General features: G+C 40.9%; 1 protein-coding gene across 2 annotated transcripts in view; it reads left to right on the top strand.

The window, feature by feature from the left end:
- The window catches only part of igsf9ba (immunoglobulin superfamily, member 9Ba), a 67,202-nt gene extending 49,723 nt beyond the window's left edge, over window positions 1-17,479 (top strand). Inside the window, exons 12-21 of one of the 2 annotated variants that reach the window (XR_011693490.1) lie at window positions 609-732; window positions 2,617-2,792; window positions 7,237-7,463; window positions 8,025-8,109; window positions 8,235-8,396; window positions 9,042-9,087; window positions 10,755-12,380; window positions 14,002-14,047; window positions 16,907-17,037; window positions 17,132-17,479. Coding sequence is in view for 1 of the 2 variants with exons in the window: in XM_071496797.1 (XP_071352898.1) it covers window positions 609-732; window positions 2,617-2,792; window positions 7,237-7,463; window positions 8,025-8,109; window positions 8,235-8,396; window positions 9,042-9,087; window positions 10,755-12,380; window positions 16,907-17,037; window positions 17,132-17,340 (2,786 nt within the window). In the remaining variant the exon portion in view is untranslated. The remainder of the gene's footprint in view (window positions 1-608; window positions 733-2,616; window positions 2,793-7,236; window positions 7,464-8,024; window positions 8,110-8,234; window positions 8,397-9,041; window positions 9,088-10,754; window positions 12,381-14,001; window positions 14,048-16,906; window positions 17,038-17,131) is intronic. The other variant, XM_071496797.1, reaches the window with a different exon arrangement.
- The last annotated feature ends 1,824 nt before the right edge of the window (window positions 17,480-19,303 follow it).

The following is a 19,303-nucleotide window of genomic DNA, read 5'->3' as shown; positions in this document are numbered from 1 at the left end:
TTAACTTTTTTCTAAGCCATCCATCTCCTGGCCCTAGCTTCATATTTTACCTACACATATGTGATGGTGTCAGTCTTTTCATTTAACTGTCAGTGAGAAGATGAATAACCATATTTTCCAGATGTTGAATTCTTCCTTTAAGTCTTGTAGTCCATTAAATGTAAGCAAGACAGTGAGTCTGCCCTAGTAGCCCATTGCCCCAGTGGATATACTGTCGCACAGCTGTGTGAGCAGCCCTCAGCTGACAGGTGTCACAGGGCGGCGCAGACAGCTGTGCTCCTCAGACCACGCTCAGGTCTCTCCCTTAGTGAGAAGTAGCTGGCTCCGGGCCGCGCTGCACAGCTGTTAGGTGGGTGGGATGAGCAGAGCCGCAGACAGCGCTGCTGATCTTGAACTTGACCTTACACTGGTCACTACCTCAGCCAGCGCGACATTATCCATGGAGAGGAGAGGCATGATGCAACACAGCATTTTGGGGATGAAAGTAACAACAAAATGCTCATAGTTTGCTTTATTTGACTTGAACTCAAACAGTATGATTAAGATTCTGACTTAAAATGGCAAAAATTTATGCCCTTTTTCTGTCTCTGTCTCTATGAACCACTCAGGCACCAGCCCACATGCTCCTGGCAATATCCATGTATTGCCCTCAACAACCTCTGCTAATGTGTCCTGGGAACCAGGTTATGATGGCGGCTTCGAACAAACCTTTTCTGTGTGGTACGGTCCAGTGTGAGTGCTCTTACTTTACTTCAAATCAATCATCAGTCAGTCTGCAGATGTGGAAACACTATCTGGAGGTTATCAGCCTAGTTTGATGTACATTAGGAGCAGGGTTTTTTTTTTTCCTCTCTGCCGTCTTCATTGATGGCGATAAAATATGAAATTCAATCAGCAGCTCACCACAGAATTGTTTTGACAGCTTATTTCTCAGGGTATTTAGTGGACGTGTATTTGCATAATTCATAGTGTGTATTGGGAAAGTAATGGAGTGTCACTGCAGTAACATCCCACTCAGCATCGTCCATGAGATATGCCCCTGCTACTAGTCAGAACAGAGTATATATTTTTATTTTTCCATGCGTGTGAGTAAACCATCCATCATGGTAACAATAGACACACACGTGCTGATTGTTAATATGAAGAAAGTGGCACTTGTGAATGTATTTCCACAGTGTTCTTATGTACAATAACATTTCACATGGAGTTGAAACTACAAATTTGTAAGTCAAAGCCCTTTAATTACCATGGTAAGATATAATTAATATGCTTAATACGTTTCACATTGTAGTCTGATGGAGCGGGGTATTGTGGATGTAAACAATTAAATAACAGTGACATAATTAAATAACTACTATTACTGTTATTATTATTTAATAACAACTAAAGAACAGGTGGCTTCAGTGATAACTGGCAGAGCGCCATGATGAGGGCCGTTTGGTTTACATTTAAATACTTTTGTGTTATTATGTCAGTGTCAGTCATCAGTGTTTTAAATTACAGTCTAGAGTGAGCAAATATAAATTTTTCAGATTCAGAGATTTTGTTGCTATAGTGATCATATTCCCTTAGTGCATCATTCAAGTAGTTAGAAGTTAGAAGATATTTCCAGTCGTCAGTATTTGTGTAAAATCGTTAGTTCTGACAAACCAAATGATGTCATTTTCATCGGGGATGGGTGGAGTACATGTCCCCTCCACCTTTACAGTTTCAGTGTGATCTCTGAGTAGAGTCCAGCAGTGTGTTGATATATATGTTGATATGCTCATCTAGGTTGCTTTCGTTTATTCCTGAGCTCGCAGCAGTTAAGCTTTATGTGGAGCAATGAGTGATTTGCAGACTTTCTTTGCCCAAAGTTTTTAATACACGGTCAATAATCTCCTAAGAAGTCTCCTGAAAATAACCACATAATTTGGTGCTAATTGCCGGTAAAACAGAGAGTGATCAGTTGGTGCACTTCCAGTTATTTCTAGCTCAACCTTGAGACCTTTATTCAGAGGAGATCAGGAGAACTACACATGCAAAATATGAAATGTGTCCACAACTAAACATTCAATTCAGAATAAATTATGAATAAAGTTTCCAATAATAAATTATTGAGTAACAAATATACACTTATTTCCCCTGTAATTAGAACTGAGCAATGTGGAGTATGTTCCGGACCTATAAAGTAAATTGTAAATGTTTATGAACTAACACTTACCCACACTACATAATTTACTTGTTTTTTTTCCAAGTTACACTTTCTCCATTTCCCTTCTACTTTATTGTCTGGGCTTTTCTTGGAAACATTGCAGTAATTAAAAACAGCTAAATAGCATCAAATTTTTTGTAAATCACAAGGAAAGTTTCCAGGAAATTAGCTGGATAAAAGGGGAGCAGGCTGGTGCAAGACCATGACGTGCTTCAAAGACAAGTAAAAAAAATGATCTGAAACACAGAGAAATCTATTCGGTGTTTGACCCTTAAATTATCTGCAAATTTGCAGCACCCACTTGGTGAACAACACTGTCTTGTGACTAATTACATTAGGAGCATTATTCACCATTATGCAGTTTTACCCTTTAATCATGCTGTAAATAATCTTCAGTCTTTCTGTCTCGTTTCTGTTCTTAGGTCAAAGAGAATAGACTTTGGTCCTCACGACTGGCATTCGATGCCAGTCTCTGGTGCTCAGACCTGGTTGGTGGTGCCAGGGCTGGAGCCTGGGACAGAGTACCAGTTCAGTGTGTTGGCGCAAAACAAACTGGGCACGGGCCCATTCAGCGAAGTTGTGACAGTCAACACTGCAGGTGGGTGCAGTTAATCAAAGCTTTTTCCATCCATGTTTGCCGCTTCTTGAGTTCAGAATCAACCCACTGAGCTGCACAGAGACACTATTTCTAATTTTAGAATATGATCAGACACGGTGTGGAAGATACTGCCCTCTAGTGATATGTAAATTAATGTATATTATGGTGTAATTTCCACTGGAGATGGCGGGGGGGGGGCATTTTCCCCTCAATTTAAATTCGTATTCCCCTTCACTTTTATTGTTTCAGGTTGATTATGTCGGTAAAATCTCTTTTAACAATGACTATCTGACTGTCCAGCTGCCAAAATACAGATGAGAGAAGATATGAGTTGATAAAAAGGTTCATCTCAGTCAGCTTCAATCACTGCTGTGCACTTACAGCAATAACCTTAAAGACCAGCAGCCAAGTGGAGCGGCAAGCATTTTTATATCTTCTTTTATGCCCAGGGTTTCACCTCTCAGCCTAAATAGCATCCACCCTACCTTGTCGATAAAGGTTGGAGCCTTAAGAGAAAACCTGTACAGACCCTGTTCAGGGCAGAAACACCCCCACCTCTTCACCTCCTCTGCATGATTGAAGAAATAATTTTATCTGGATTTTTGCTACATATTCTCCCAAAAGTAGGTTTAATAGAACATCAGTCAAAAACAAGGCAGTACAGCACAGAGCTCCTTTCAGTAGAGATGCAAAAAATGATTATCTATCATCTTTATAAGGGAAAGGGAAAGAGAGTTAGTACAGGAACAATATAGCAGATATTTACATATGTCTATTCCTTTTTCTATTTTTATTTTTTGTGAAGTGATCAATGTTAGGGAAAGCACCATAACCATATTCATTATATTTTCTTAAACATATGCACATAAATGTTGTATATATATTTCAAACCTACACCCTTGAAAGTGTGTAACAGTACTTCTCACTGTATGATTCACTCTACATAAAAGAAAATTGTATGTTTGGATCAGATTCACACTTTTAAGCATAATCTTGTACATGCACAACACGCTGCTTTAATTCCACCCACCTCCACAAAGCTCTTTTGAAAAACTGTACATAAATCAAGGCCTTTCTAGCTTCTTGTTCCTGCCAGGATTTAAGAGGAGAAATCAAAACCATCAAATCATTTTAATGACATTAAGACCAAGCATGTCATGTACCATTTACTGTTATGTGCCTGACACTTAGCAGGAATGATAAGCAGAAGAATTGCACAAAATGTGTCAGGAAAGCATTAAAATGTGTTGAACTTTAAAACTGCAGTTGTTTCTTACTGTGGATACACTTCAGTGCACTAAGCAATGCAAAAAATAATTCTCACTGCAAGCGTGTTTGAATTGTCCTAGTAGGAAGAGCAGGTGTAACTAATGGCATTAATGATGACACTGTAGGCGTGCCAATAAACCAGCATGTAAGACCAAAGGCTTTTATTAATGTTATTAGTTCCACCTGTGTTGTTTGCCGTGAGAAAGATCCATTAAAGAATAGCTAGTCAGTCACATGAGCTGAACGTAGCAGCTATTAAGAAACTTATGTTTTAGTTGGAAGTGTGTTTTTGATGTAAAAGGAAATAAAAAATTTAGATTCCTTTGTGTTTTAATTCAACTCATGCTTCAAGGGCATGCTGCCAGGTCAGTCTTTGTATGCCCACTGCCTGAACAGAAACTGAATTAAAGGTGCGTGGTATTTAAAGTCAGTGTCTCAGCAAAAAGAAGGGTATGAAGAGAGGAGAGTGCATGACTAGATTTTCCAACATGCCAGTGGAAAGAACAAAGAAAGTGAAGGTTTTGAATGACTGAATGCATAAAAAAAAGGCACACCCAAAGTCTCTGTGTGTACGAAAAGAAAAAGCATTGATTCTTCCAACAAACCCATGTAGTCTAACTCTGGCACTCCCACACAGTTCCTTAAATATGGAAATCAGTGCATTAAGTTGCCTCTTCACCAATGTAATACTTCACTGTGAAGACCTCAGTTATAAAAACTGTTAGAAACACCATGATTAAAATTTTATTATTGTGTCATGCAGATAACTTTTGCTCAGGCAGCAAGGGTTTACAAGACCCCATAAATTCATACACGCCAGGACCAGAGTTCTGCATATTCATTTCCAAACGACAAAGAAAGAGAAGCACCTCAAGCATCTTACACAATCACTGACAAAAGCATACACTATGCATATAGTACTGGAGAAATAAGAATAAATACTAATTAAATAATCCATTGGTTCTTCTTTTCCAGGTTTTTTAGACAACTCTAGCAAAGTGAAATGCATCAAGATTAAACACACATTCCAGTTTTTCATTGTCCAAACACTAGAATATTTCAGGGTTTGTTGACCCATTAATTGAAAATTAACTCCTTTACATCATTATGATTTGTACAGTACAAAAACAGAAAATTGGACTCGCTTTCCTTTCTACTGACCAACATCAGTATGAAGAGGAAGAACACAAGCTCTCGACTAAAGATATTTAGCTTCTGGATAAACAAGATCTAACAGCAAACTTTTCTTTGATAGGCACATACTTTTACTTAATTTTGGCTTTGATTTTGCTTTATTTTCAAACCATTTTTCTTCAAACTTTACTTTTGATAAAGTTAATATTACAGCACAAAGGATTCCAGTGGATTTACAGAACATCCACCTTCTCAAACACTGTGTTAAGCTCTTTTGTCCACTGAGAACTGGGTAGTTTACTCCACATAAGCACCTCTTATTGATTCTATCCTCTGCTTTGATGAGACGGTTCAACAGTCTGATAATAATCTCTAGGACTCGATGACAGTAACTTCCTGACAATACAGGTCTTGTTTTATACAGTGTAAACCCTGATTCTGCTACAAACAATGTGTTGTGAAGCTTCCCTTCAATCAACAAAGGCTAAATGGGGCTTGAAAAGTTCTGACCTAGTTCACACGCTCAGATAGCAGCTCATAGATGGATGGCAATGGAGAATAAAGTTTCTACTGTATATTTCTTTGTTGCACAACCCATTGTCTCATTTTTGTTCAATTTTTTACAACAGAAATCAAACATTAGTCATTCAACTCCGACTCACAGCCATCACCCACAGCTTTATTAGCTAACAACGTTTTTTCCTCTTTTATGAAACGTAGAGAAGAAGTGATTATGTTTGATTTATTAAAATGTAAAATACATTTTGGATAAACTGAACATCACAGGGCATCTTTGTGACGCAGGATTAGGTCCAACTCATGCGTAATTAATGTGTCATTGTTCAGTATCTCCTGCTCTTTCATGACAAATGAACTGCGTTGTTGTTTTATTGTGATGTGCTGCGTTACCGTGCCACTGATAGGATGTCTGTTACTCATGACATGACGTTTAAAAAATTTTCATTTGACTCATTTTGCTTCTAATTTGTGAATCTGTCATTTCAGGCATTAAATTTGCTCCTTGGGTAAAACCGTGCCACAGCCTAGCGTATGTCTGTTGTTTCTATGGTAACACTTTACTTTAAGTCCCCTATTTAGCATTTAGCATGTGAGCAGATACATTTTAAGTTTTTATTAATGTACAGTATTTATTTATGACTTGTCATATTATGGGCTATTTTATATTATTACAGCTTTGTTTCAGCATAATGTTATTCTTTACCTGTTTATACTGCAGCCTCACCTCATTGCTGCACGTAGGAGGAGTTATGCTTGTTTGGAAATGCACCAATAAACACTTATATCCGCGGTTATAAACCGCATATTAAGTGTTAAGATTTGCTTATAAATGCTAAATAGTCGGGGTTTTTTGTGGGTAACTGGGAAAACTGTGTCTGGTCAAAGGTCGCCACACATGGAGCAGTTTTAGTCTGTGTTGAGCCAGTGTGACACTGCTCTCTCAGCATTTAGTCTGAGGTCCAGTGGAGCACTTGTGAAGTTAAATATTCAAAGAGCTAAACCACTCTACTTTCTCAAGGCATCTGACATATTTCAAGCTGAGTGACTCAATGCATTTTTTATATGATACTTACAATATACACTGCTGCTTTTTTATGATACAAAAAAAACACCAAGTGATTTTTTTCTTCCACTTAGCCCTACTTGCAACTCCACTGAATCTAGTCAGTTTTAGCCATGTTAGTGAATGACTCTGACAAAGGCTATTTTGGTCAGTCAGTCCACCACTGTGGCCCAGACTGAAATATCTCAACAGTTACTGTTTGGATTTCCTTGAAATTTTGTACACACATTCGTGATCCCCAGAGGATCAGTCCAGTCAACTTTGCTGATCCCCTGACTTTTCCCCTGTTGCCACCATCAGGATTTGGATTTTAGTGAATTGTCTCGTCAACTATCAGATGGATTTCCGTTAAATTGTGTACAGATATTCATGGCACCCAGAAGATTAGTCAAATGCACTTATTGGATTTGCACAACATTTGGTACAGACATTCATGAGGGTCACATTTCTGGTCCACAGGCTCTCCTCTGGGTACCCCAGAACCACTGGTGCTTCTTACTCCACCACGGTGCCTCACAGCCAATCGCACGCAGCACGGTGTCCTCCTCACATGGCTCCCTCCAGCCAACCACTCCTCACCTATCGACCGATACATCATGGAGTTCCGCCTCGGGGAGAGGTGGGAGGTTCTGGATGACCTGATCCCATCCACTGAGACTGAACTCATAGCCCGGGACCTCGTTCAGGTCAGTTGAACTCAAGTTTCCAAATCAACATGGGGTGATTTGGAAACTTGAGTTTGTAGGAGTTTGTCTGACTTTGTGCTTTGTTTTTTTTTGTTGAATGTAAGTGGCACAGTGGATAAGTTAGAGCAATAACTGACTGAAAAGTTAATTAACAGAATCCTTTTTTGTTAACAATCATATATTTCATGGTGCCAAGCATATCTGGAAATAACATTATTTTCAATATTCTATTTCTCTAGAGTCCACATTTTTATCATTCAGTATGCAGCGAGTTTCAGAGGAATCACATCCACATAAAGACTGTCATCAAAAAAAAATTGATTATTATTTGACTTTTTGCATTTCAGTGCATTTTAATAACCATTCAGATGTAGTGGTTCAACATTACAAAACTTTAATAGATAGACATATATACCATGATTAACAGACTTGTCATGTGTGTAATTGTAATGTATAAACCATTATTTTGCTTATGCTTAGCCATGATCCACTGAGCTGTACACAGAAACCAGTGTATGAGGCGGTCATGAGAAGAGTGTGTTTGGTGTGTCTCTCTGTCAGGAGTCCTGGTACGAGTTTCGAGTGATGGCTGTCATGGATGACCTGATCAGTGAGAGCAGCAATGTCGTGGGAGTATCTAGCACAGGTCAGTTTCTTCACAGTGAAGCATTACATACGACACACAAATGATTGGCTCTTGTGAGGAGTAGACGTGTGAGTTTTTTTTTTGTTACTAACTTTTCCATTTTACCTCCTGGCCTGTCCCGTCAGATCCCTTCCCTCCTGCAGAGTTGCCTGACGAGGGGCTGGCGCGGCCTGTGGTGGCGGGTGTCGTGGCAACTATCTGTTTCCTGGCAGCGGCAGTACTGTTCAGCACTCTAGCAGCTTGCTTTGTCAATAAGCAACACCGTCGCAAACTCAAGCGTAAACCAGGTCGGTCTCCCTCTCCTCTTGAGTCACATGTATTAAATGTGGTACATGTCTCACCATGGATGGATTACTGAACGGGCACAGGCCCTGGGTTCCAGAGCCAGAGCCTCTCGTTTGAAGTGACTGTACATATTTCAATCAAAAGACTACAAAGAGAAGCAAACTGAATAGAAAGGGATGCAAGGTGTCTACAAAGAGACACATAATGAGCATAATGAGATGCAAATTGACTACAAATAGACACAAAATGGCCACAGAGGGATTCAAAATAACTACAAAACATCCAGAAAAGAAAAACCACAGAGCGACACAAAATGACTAAAGAGACACAAAATGACCCCAGTCAGAAAAAAGGAGTAAAAAGAGACACAAAACAACCACAACTAGACTTAAACTACTACAAAAAGACTCAAAAGAGAAACAGATGCACAACAACTACAAAATGACAAAAAAAAAAAAGGCCTACAAAGAGACGTAGAACAACCACAAAGGGACACAAACAACTATGAACCTATGTATGAGGGATGAGAGGCCTGTTACATGTCTGTGCTCAGGGGCCCATTGTCTCTTAATCCTTCCATGTGTTTGGCTTTTACTCATGGTGTTCAGCAGAAGAAATGCTAAAGTGGAATATTTTTGTCCTCTCAGATCCTCCCTTGTCGGTGACACACTTCAGGAAAAGCATTGAGTCACCGTAAGTAAAGCCAATGCCAGAGCCCCTGCAGTCTACCAGAGGTGGCGACTACTGTGCATCTTCTTTTATACCTTTATAAAATTTCACTTCCCATGCATTCTGTGACAAGGCACGTTTTAATAATAAATAACAGCTAAAACCTACGAGCAGAAACTGGAAATAAACAATCTTTTTAGAGCCTTGTTAGTGATACACACAGCATGCATTCTCCAGTAATGTAGAGTTTGCGTATTGGTAAAGATGTGCGAATTGAATAAGCATACAGAAGAAGAAGCAGCCCAGGAGGATTATAGAAAAAAAAACACTGATTATATGCTTAAATTTTTGGAGGGTGTGGAAGAACATGTACAGTGGCAACCTCTAGCGGATCATGGGCAGATTAAGGAGAGTTCAAAGTAGCCAAGTCAGCATTTTAAACACATTACCCAGAGTGCCCAAGCTGCAGTATGTGTATTGATTTTTGATCCATCTGTGTTCTTTAACCTCAAACGCTGTCTGCTTTCTGCATGATTCTCAGTGGTTAATAATGCTGTTTTTTTTGTTTAGCTGCACATTTAATGTACAGTATCAGCTACGTGTGTGTACCTGTCTGTCTGTCTGTCTGTAAAAACTGTGTACATGTATGACTGCATTTCAATCTCAAAAGAAGCTCATTTGTGACAATAATCTGTGTAAATCCCATTCCAGAGGAAATGTTTGTTTGCCTGAGACTTCAGAGAAATCATTAGTGTCAGATACCTTTGTCTATTCTTTATGAAATGGTCCAGGCAGGTCAGGGAGTTCACGCTCAGCCCTTCCTGCGTGTGGCATAGATAAAGATGAACCAGGCCCATGTCGTTTGTCTCCCATCGCAGGCCTCCTCTCACCCCCTTGCCAGGGGTAGAGCCCTGCTGGGACGAGCCTGCCAGGAGCAGTTTCTTGCCCCCGCCCGCCAGCCCCCTGTGAGTGCCTGCCTGCACCAAATTACAGAGTGTGCTGCACTACACTGGCTTGGCTGCATGGTTAATGCATTGCATAGAAATGATCAACTTACAATGAATATTTGTTGTAGAGAAGCCTACCGCTGGTCTTCCTGCATGCACAGACTTTCACGCACCATACAGGGATTCGATTGCATTAGCTCAGCTGCATGTACAGTAGGATACTGTGTATATGCACTCTTTATAATGTACGTCTACGTGATGCATTCAGTGACTCAGTAAATGTCGACTGTGCTGCTCCTGGTGTGGGCAAATGAGGCCTGGTTAGATGTCATCTGCTTTCCTCACATCACCATTTGGTGCAGCATATGGAAATTGGTCTCACGTCTGCTCAAGTAGATGTAGCTTCAATAGATAAGTGATACGGTTGTCATGGTTGCGTCGTTGGTTCTCCTCTCATCTCGTCATTCTAGCTTGGTTCATTAGCTGCTGTTCCATTAGGATGCTGCTGCCGCCATACATTGTTCATTATCATAATGCTCTTCATTATGGCTGCCATGATAGAGCGCTTTGGCTTTGTATTGTGTCATCTGTTCACGTTAAGAATGAAACTTCAATCATGTCAATTCATTTTGCAGCATCAGAGATTTTTCTTTTAAAAAAATGTTTCCCCTTTGGGTGTCTTTTGGTGTATGTTAAATAAAGCCAGTGTCTTGTGTCTGCATTTTTTATTTATTTTTTTATCAGGTTATCATCGGGGAAGATAAGTCCAGAGAGCTCCCCTCCGTCTCGGCCACGCTCTCTTTCTTCGGAGGGTTCCCACGGTCCGGGCCTGTACGTCAGGAAGCTGCCCAGCCCTCAGAGAGAAAAAGACAAAGAGCTCTCCTTCTATAAGAAAACCAAGCGTGCCATAGCCAGCAAGAAATACAGTGTGTCCAAGCATGAAGCAGAGGTCACCACGCCTATTGAGCTGATAAGCCGCGGCCCTGATGGCCGCTTCGTCATGGAGACCAGCCCGCCGCCCCGCCGAATCCATGGCTTCCCCTTCGCAGAGGAGTCTGACATGTACCCTGAGTTCCGGCAGTCTGATGAGGAGAATGATTTTGACCCTGGGCCTCTGCCGCCCATCATGCCCACGCTGCGGCCCCAGCTCTCCCCAACGTCCTCCAGCCTGGAGTCAACGCAGCCCCCCACCTACAGCCCCCGCCTACACAGGCCCATGGAAGGTATGAGCTTTGCAGAGGGCAGTGCACTCCACGCCTCAGGGCAGGCCCCGGCCTCCCGCTACAGGGGCTTTCCCCAGGGCCCATTCTATGGGTATCTAGGCAGCCGCGGTGAATCAGGGATTCCACCACCATTCTACATGCCTGACATCAGCCCGCGTAGCTCCGCTCTGTCCTCCCCCCCAGGCACCGCAGAGGGGCCCTTTGGTTACCCCTCCATCCCCGAGGAGAGTGGAGAGATGGAGCACCATCAGTACACTGCCTCTGGCCATTCTCTGTCTCACACACACAGCCCTCCTCCTCGCTCACCTGAAAGCTGGCAGCCTCATGAGCTACCCTTCCTGGGTCTAGAGGGTCCACGGTTCATATACCCACCTCACCATCCCTTACATCATCCCCAGGACCTCCCTGATCCACCCCCATACCCTCCTCACTCTCTTCCCCCGAGTTGCCTGCACCTCCCTTCCCTAAAGGATCCAACGAGCCCTGGACTCCTGCAGCTGGAGGTCCCTGTGGCTCCCCCAGGCAGAGACAGGCCCCCGGGGCCTCCGGTTAGGCGCTTAGCTATGCAACAGGCCCAAAGTCTCGGCCAGCTCAGACACACGGCCCACGGTGTGGGTGTACCAGTGTTGCCTTACCCTGACCCGGCAGCCCGCACAGGGAGCCCAAGCACAGCCCCCAGTAGTAGTCCTCAGTCCTGGCTCAGCCCGAGGGCGGGGCGCCGGGCAGACCCCAGCCTACCCCCGCTAGTACTCCAGCCCTCCCGCCTTTCTCCACTCTCCCAAAGCCCCCTTAGCACCCAGCCAGGTTCTCCAGATATTCTAGTGCGCCCCCCTCCGCGCCCCAGCATCCTCCGCACCTCTCGGTCTCTGGAGATGCATGAGATCACCCTGCAGCCCTCGGCCACTGTCAGTTTCTCCCGGAGGTCCTCCCTGTCCGTCTCTCCCACTCAGAGCCAGGGCGCCATGCAACCCGGCCCCAGTTACCACGCCCACATGTCCTATGCCTCCACTGCAGCCAGTTACCCCTCCCAGTCCCCCTCTCCCCCTTCGGAGGGCAGGGATGTTTTCGGGCAGAGGCCATCCCAGAGAAGGACAGAGGAGGAGATGCTACCCTCAGAGCCCTCTCAGCTCCAGATATCAGCCTCAGGGTAGGTGATCCATTCCAGTAGAGAATAGTCACATATTTATTTAAAGAGGAGACTTGTTTCCTCGTCTGCTCTCTAGTCCAGATTTCCTCAATATTTATCCACAGTTTTACTTTGATGTTTCCATGTAGGCATAATTAAGATGCATATTGTACTTAAATATGCAGAAGGCATGTAATTGCATTTAGCACACATTGTAAGTTCATAAAAAATGACAGTTCTCTAAACTCTGACAATTTAATGGCATGTGAAAGCTCAATTTGATTTTAAGATCATGTATTCTTGTCTTTATTATTTGATAGCTCATATTTAATCTCATAAAATATTGACCATAATATTGAAAAATGAAGTCAACTTTAAAAATAATGACTAGAGGGAGATTTAGATGAAACACTTCAGCTATACAAACCCTCAAGTTTACTGTTTTTAAACTGTACCATTTCTTTTCTGTGCCCCATTCTGAAGACTGAAACTGAAAGTATTTTTCAAAGATTGATATAAATTAAATTTGATCAGATCAATTATTGATAGCAGTATGAAAGTCAAAATGTGTGAAGCACTAGCAGAAATTATTTACAGAACTTTAGTATATATTCAATGAATATTTACATTTACATTTATATTTTCCATAAAATGGTACCACTTTCTAATAATTCACCCTTTATAAATAACTGTTATTGTGTTTGATGTGTGTTTACTTTATGAATGACTTAACTCTCAGTTGTTCTTCAAACCATTAGAGGACAATTTATTGACCTTTGATAAAGCCATTAGTTACGGCTTGTAAATGCTTTATAAAGGGTCATTATAAAAGGTGACAAACCATCAGTTCTGCTCTTAAGAGGTTTGATTAATCATTAATAAAGGGTAAAGAGTTTTCTCACTTTCATATAAGTTAACAGTAAAAGCAAGTAAGACATCTGTATTATTACAGTGATTATAATGTTAGTATGTCATTAATAGATCATTGTTATGAAAATCCAGGTCTGTAATTGTAATTAACAATAAGTTGATGATAAAAACATTTTGTCACAAATGCTCTGAAGACCTTTTCCAAAAGGTCAGAGGTCAAACGATCTATTGGAAGGGCCTTCCTGATTAACTGAATCAAAACCAACCTGTCAACCCAACATAGTTGCCTTCAATGACTTGTAATTGTCCTGTAAAGTTATCAGATAAATTAGTTACAAGTTAAACACTTTATAAAAGGTGCCTTATTAGAAAGTGGTAACGACAAGCACAAAAAAACTCACTGAGAATAAGTTTTTCATGTCAGGGAACACAACAATTAAATATCACTAAAGGGATTTTTCCTAATATGTCCAACAATTTGATAGATCAGTTTCCCTGTATGCAGAATTTTAACATAATGCAGGAAAGCTAACATAAAAACATAGCTGAGGCTCATGTACTCTATGCCCCTCAGTATTTCTTTACTGCACACATTCCTGTGCCCCCTCACACCCACCTCACAACCCTAGAAGCTACAGTGATACAGTAGCTTAAGCCATGAGGCAGAGACTTGCTCCTGCACTATCACTGGCCATTAAGGGAAAGTAGCTTATAGGGCTGCTGCTTTTTAGAGGGTAAGGGTCTTACCTGATTTGTTTTTGATTGATCTCAGCTATCTGGGCAGCGTTGTTGTGACCCGGTCCCCTACGCCGCAATAGGTAAGGGTCGGACCCATGTCTGAGAGGGGAGGGGTCAGCAGGGGGAGGGCTCTAATCACTCTCTCCTTTAAAGGGGAATCGCTTTGGGTTGTGCCTCTGTGCTGGATTCAAGTGAAGTACAACTAATGGTAATAATGACTGCAGGACACATTTGTCAATACACATCCAAGGCACAGTAAGCCTGCTCTGCTGTGGCGTAGGCTGCAGTAATTAGGCTTGTGAGCAAGTACGAGGAGCGGTTTTGGACTGTGGAGAAGCATTTGATTTTGTCTTTTGATTGTTTGAATACAGACATGTTTCCCTGCACCAAAAAAAGCCTTGAATCAATAGAGGACGCACATGAATGATAGACTGGAGTATTCCCCTTTAAAGTTTTGTTCCATGTGCAAAATGCCATGCATGCATTCTCTAAACTTCTCTCTATGACCAAACAAATAACAACAATTCTCAAACTAAATTCTTTGTCACATTTGTTGTCCTAAGTGCTTTCGTTTTTCTGTCATGTGACTGTTTTTAATGGCCATTTCCTCTTCCTGTCATGTGACTTGTTCTTTAACGGCCATTTCCTCTTCCTGCCATCTCCTCCCGTCAGCATGGTGAAGCCTCTGTACGCAGTGTTTATGTTTATGAAAGTGTGCTGTACAGTGTTTATGTCTATGGAAGTGTACTATATTTGAACACACTGTGGCCTCTGCACACAGTTCATGTGATAATGGAAATGTTCTCTATCTGTCCAGGACTGTTGCAATTCTCAGATTTGTCTCACCCTCTCTGCTAATGGCTCTCAATCTCTCTCTCCACAGTGACAAATGATGGACAGCATCTCTAAAGCTTTGTGTTCCTATGCCTTTTGAAACAATACATGTTTGGCACAACAACTTGGCTTAATGAAAGCATTAAGTCAGGTTTTGAAGCTGTTTGTATTCAGTTCTTTGAAAGGCAAAGACATTGAGCCAACATTCAGCCTCATGAACCTCATCAAACCTAAACGTTGAGTTTGTGAGGTTATTTGGATTTTATTTAACTTTATTGCATATTTCTATGAGAGATGGACAACAAACCCAGAGTATTCGGTATGAGGTGAAACTGCTTCTAAAACATACTTCATACTATGAAAGTGAAGATGAACTCAATGTGATTATTGTTTTGCTGATTAAACATTGATTGTTTTTCATTCAACTTACTGTAGCATGTATCACTCATGAAATGAAAATAGTTCTTAAGGTTTCAGGAACAGATTCTTGTTTTTTGTTTTTTTGTTTTTTTGTCACGCGTTATAATCACACTGAGCAAACAGAGCAATGCTCATGCACCTTCTGCAGGGGTCAGCAACCTTTGACGTGATGAGTGTCAGTTTACAAAGATGAAGGCAGCATTTGTTAAGACGCTTGTAGTTTATGTTTAGTGTATGCACCGATAGATAGTTACACTACACCCATCTCAGTCTTGTCATGATGTAGGCTAGTAAAATATAATCTGATTGTTAATGTGATCCCTGTCCCTGCCTTTGGTGGCTCAGTCGCACTATGTCTGGTTTTCACTATTTCAGTAATGTGCCTTTCTACAGTTCTGCAGACACAGTCCATCACTGCTGAGGGAAGCCTCCTTTATGTGTTTAATGTCTCTGAAGGGTTTCCCACGTCTAGCAATACATCGAAATTTTACAGCTGCCCTCCGTAGACTGATGTGCTGTAAACATGCTACTTAGCTCAGCATATTTTGATCTGCCCTCTCGACTGACTGCAATTTGTCAGATTCATCTTTTTTCTTATGTTGACATTCAACGGGCCACATTTTCACAGCACAATGCACACACAGCAACAAACCCAAACTTCACTGTCCAGCTGTGGGGAAAAGGCCTGCTAACCTTGCACTTTGGTGCAGTGTCGTCTCCTCTTTGCCAAATGGTGACTGGGTCCAGCACCTGCAGCTCTGGGACAACTCAGCATGAACTGTGCACAATTCATCATGCTGTTGTAATTTTATTTGTCATTAACCAAATTTATCAAGTTGTAATTATGAGCCCACCCTGTTGTAATATTTAACAAAATACTGAGATATATCTATATTGTACTATAGTATTTACTTTCTCACATTGAAATTGAAAACAGCTTTGTGTGTCATAGGTTGTCGACCCCTGACCTCGTGTAAACTCAAAAATGGAGGATTTGAAAAGAAAATCTACACATCATTGTTACGGGAACAATAATTTACAGTTCCAGAAATTATTTTCATTTTATGAGTTTTATACAGCGAAGAGACCAGTATTGCCTGCATTTCTGAAGCAGTCACTATTTAAAGACCCAAACCTGAATGAGCGTAGTAGTTTCAATTATGAATCTGAATTTTTTTTAACACTGTTGCTAAGACTACATAATGTCTTTGATTTTAAAAGAACAATAATGGCATGGACTGAAGTGATTTCGTATCACTAAAAATACCCTTTGAGAATAAATATGTCATTTGTATTGCGATTATCTTTAATAAATCCTGGACTGGGTCTTTAATGTAATGATTGTTTGAGAACAAACTTATAGCCAATAATTTCACCAAATCCACTGCCACCTTATGTCAACTATTCTTTCTTTCCTTCACTTTCTCTTTTCTTTTACTTTCTTTCCCTCTTTCTTTCTTTGTGTCTAACTTTTATCATCCATCAACGCAGATAGAAAGTGGAAAGTCATCATCCTAGTGAAAGGGCTCTCAATAGAAGTACAAGAGCTCATCAAATCATATGATAGCACCCACTGGAAATAGCAATGAAAGTGCCATTCTGTCTTTTCACAATGAGACGGGCCTGAACATGACTGTTGGATTAATGCAGAAAAATGTGTGCTGTGCTGTCTCTCCTCTTCTCAGGGAACCTCTAGGTGCGTCTAGTGATCCTGCCGGGTCTGAGAGCTTACCAGCACTGCTACACCACTGTATTACTAAAGCCAAGGGAGTGGCCGCCAACAACAATAACAACACAACCTCCGGACGGAGAACAGGTTAGTCTGACAATTAGAGAAAATATACACACGGTTAATCTTAAAATATGTGGGTGGTGTGTCACTCCTGTGGTTTTCTCTGCCTTCCTTTCAGGTGTGTCTCTCTCTCAGACCCAGCAGCAATCTCAGACACCCCAAGAGGGAGAGAATCTTAACTTCCACAGAAAGAGGAAAAGGCAAAACAAAAAGAACCCCTACCAATATTTGACCTCCTTCCTGCACCGCAGACAGTCTGAGGAGGACCAGACAGGCATCCTGGCCAGTGCAGACTCTGAGGGCCCAAATTATGGGACTCTACGCTGACCCGTGTGCCCACCAAGCCATTGGACTCGACTAAACTGACCTTCCCCCCACACACACAGACACACGCAAAAAGAAAAGAAAAAAAAAAATAGAAACACACACCTCAACCCTCCCTGCTCCATCCCGGTCTCTGTATCAAGCTAATACGTTTCTTATAATCTCTAAAAGTTCATCTGTGTTTGGGGAGCAGGAAACATCATACTCCGGGGTTGGAAAATCTTATTTGAAGACAAGAACAATGGCTTTTCTGAGTTCCCACAACTACTTGTCTCTGAGGAATTTTCACTTGAAAATGCTCTGAAAATAAATAATGTATATAAATAGTAAAACAAGGGAATTAAGCTTCCTCCTACAGTAATAAAAATGTGTTGGTTGAGTATGTGACGACACGTTAAAGATTTTTCACTCACTGGTCATTGAGGGGTCCATATCTTTAGGTTTTTCAGTGATACAGTGTACTGTTAAGCCTGGTGCGTCCTCGGACAGGGACATGAGTCTACCTTTCCTACAATACAAATAGTGTCAGTATTTAAACACAGGGTTCTTACCACAAAATATACCTCAGAGTAAACGCAGAATTGCTGTAATTCTTGTGGTATACTGTACGTGCTTGACCTTTTTACATATGAAACGTATGGATAAAAAGGTTTATATCACACACCATGCTCATTCAAATGGATAATATGGCCTAACTTGATCTAATTTAGAAGCTTTTTATTATCAGTAATAGCTGGCATATTGTGTTCATTTTGATTTATGATCTAATGCCAACCACTAGGCAACAGTGTCTTAATTTTAGTGCTTGATGGCTCAGTGTGTTTACACCCATCATTACAGCACTGCATTAAGACAAAGATCATAGCCTTCATGAGAACTCTCAAAATAATTTGGGACTTATATGCTCAACAGAGGTTGGACTTGTAGGACTAGAAGAACAGGGTGATGAATTGTGAAGTGTACTGTAGTATGTATTTCATTATTAAGGAATCGTTTGTGAAATGTGGCACGTCTCGCGGTGCCTTTTCTTTTTGCCTTTTTCTCTTGTTTTTTCTAACATAAACTGCCTTTTCCTTCGCCTTCTCATATTTGTCTCTTCGGGGGGAGTGAGGGACTCCAATATTATGTGTGTTTTTACTTTCTCTGCCAAGGACACATGAGAGAATATGCTACTGAGGATGCATAATTCTTATTTTTTCTGTTTGTTTGTTTTTTTTTTTTTACTTTTTTTTTTTTTTTTAAATGGGTACCTGCTTCAACTGTGTATATCCAAGTAATAGGAAAGAACCAGAATACCCATAGAAAATAAAAAAAAAAATACATAAGTTTAGATTTTAAAATGGCAAATAAATCAATAAATAGAATTTCAGTGGAAAATTACATGAGTTTTCATGCAGGAAGAACGAACCAGAACATTAAGGATGTTAATGTTTAACAGCAGCTGTTAGAGGAGAATGTGATTGCTTCATAAATCTGTTAACAAGCAATGGGAAATATTCAAAGAATGGCCACCCTGACTGTTTATCTTTAACAACTGTATATTACTTGCTAGCTACTTCTCTGTATGTTTGTTAATTTTTCAACACTAACCGATAATGAATGTATGTTTTGCTGTACAGGAAATGAATGTCCCGATGTCACAGTACATTGAATGACCCATTACGTTGTTAAATAGTGCAGCTGTGACTGGTGGGATGACCAGTTGGCACATTAAGTCCAAATTGTTTTACTTCTCTGTGTTTTTCCTGTATGCGATAATAACTCTTGGGCCCCAGACAGGTTCTCAGCTAAGCTCCTTTTGCTCTGACGGCTACAAAAACAACCATTTTCCTTGTATTGCTAAAGCTAGTTCAATCACTCAAAGACATATCAGATAGATTTCCATCTGCTACCAACAAATCAGAGGTTTTCCGACGAATATCCACATGAATGAATCGACTCAATGTCTGCTTACTGAAAACTCTTG

Source organism: Trachinotus anak, unplaced genomic scaffold, assembly GCF_046630095.1.
Source record: "Trachinotus anak isolate AG129_WGS33_773 ecotype Australia unplaced genomic scaffold, CSIRO_AGI_Tana_v1 ptg000014l, whole genome shotgun sequence".
NCBI classification, from domain to species: domain Eukaryota; kingdom Metazoa; phylum Chordata; class Actinopteri; order Carangiformes; family Carangidae; genus Trachinotus; species Trachinotus anak.
This window is presented reverse-complemented; position numbering and strand designations above follow the sequence as displayed.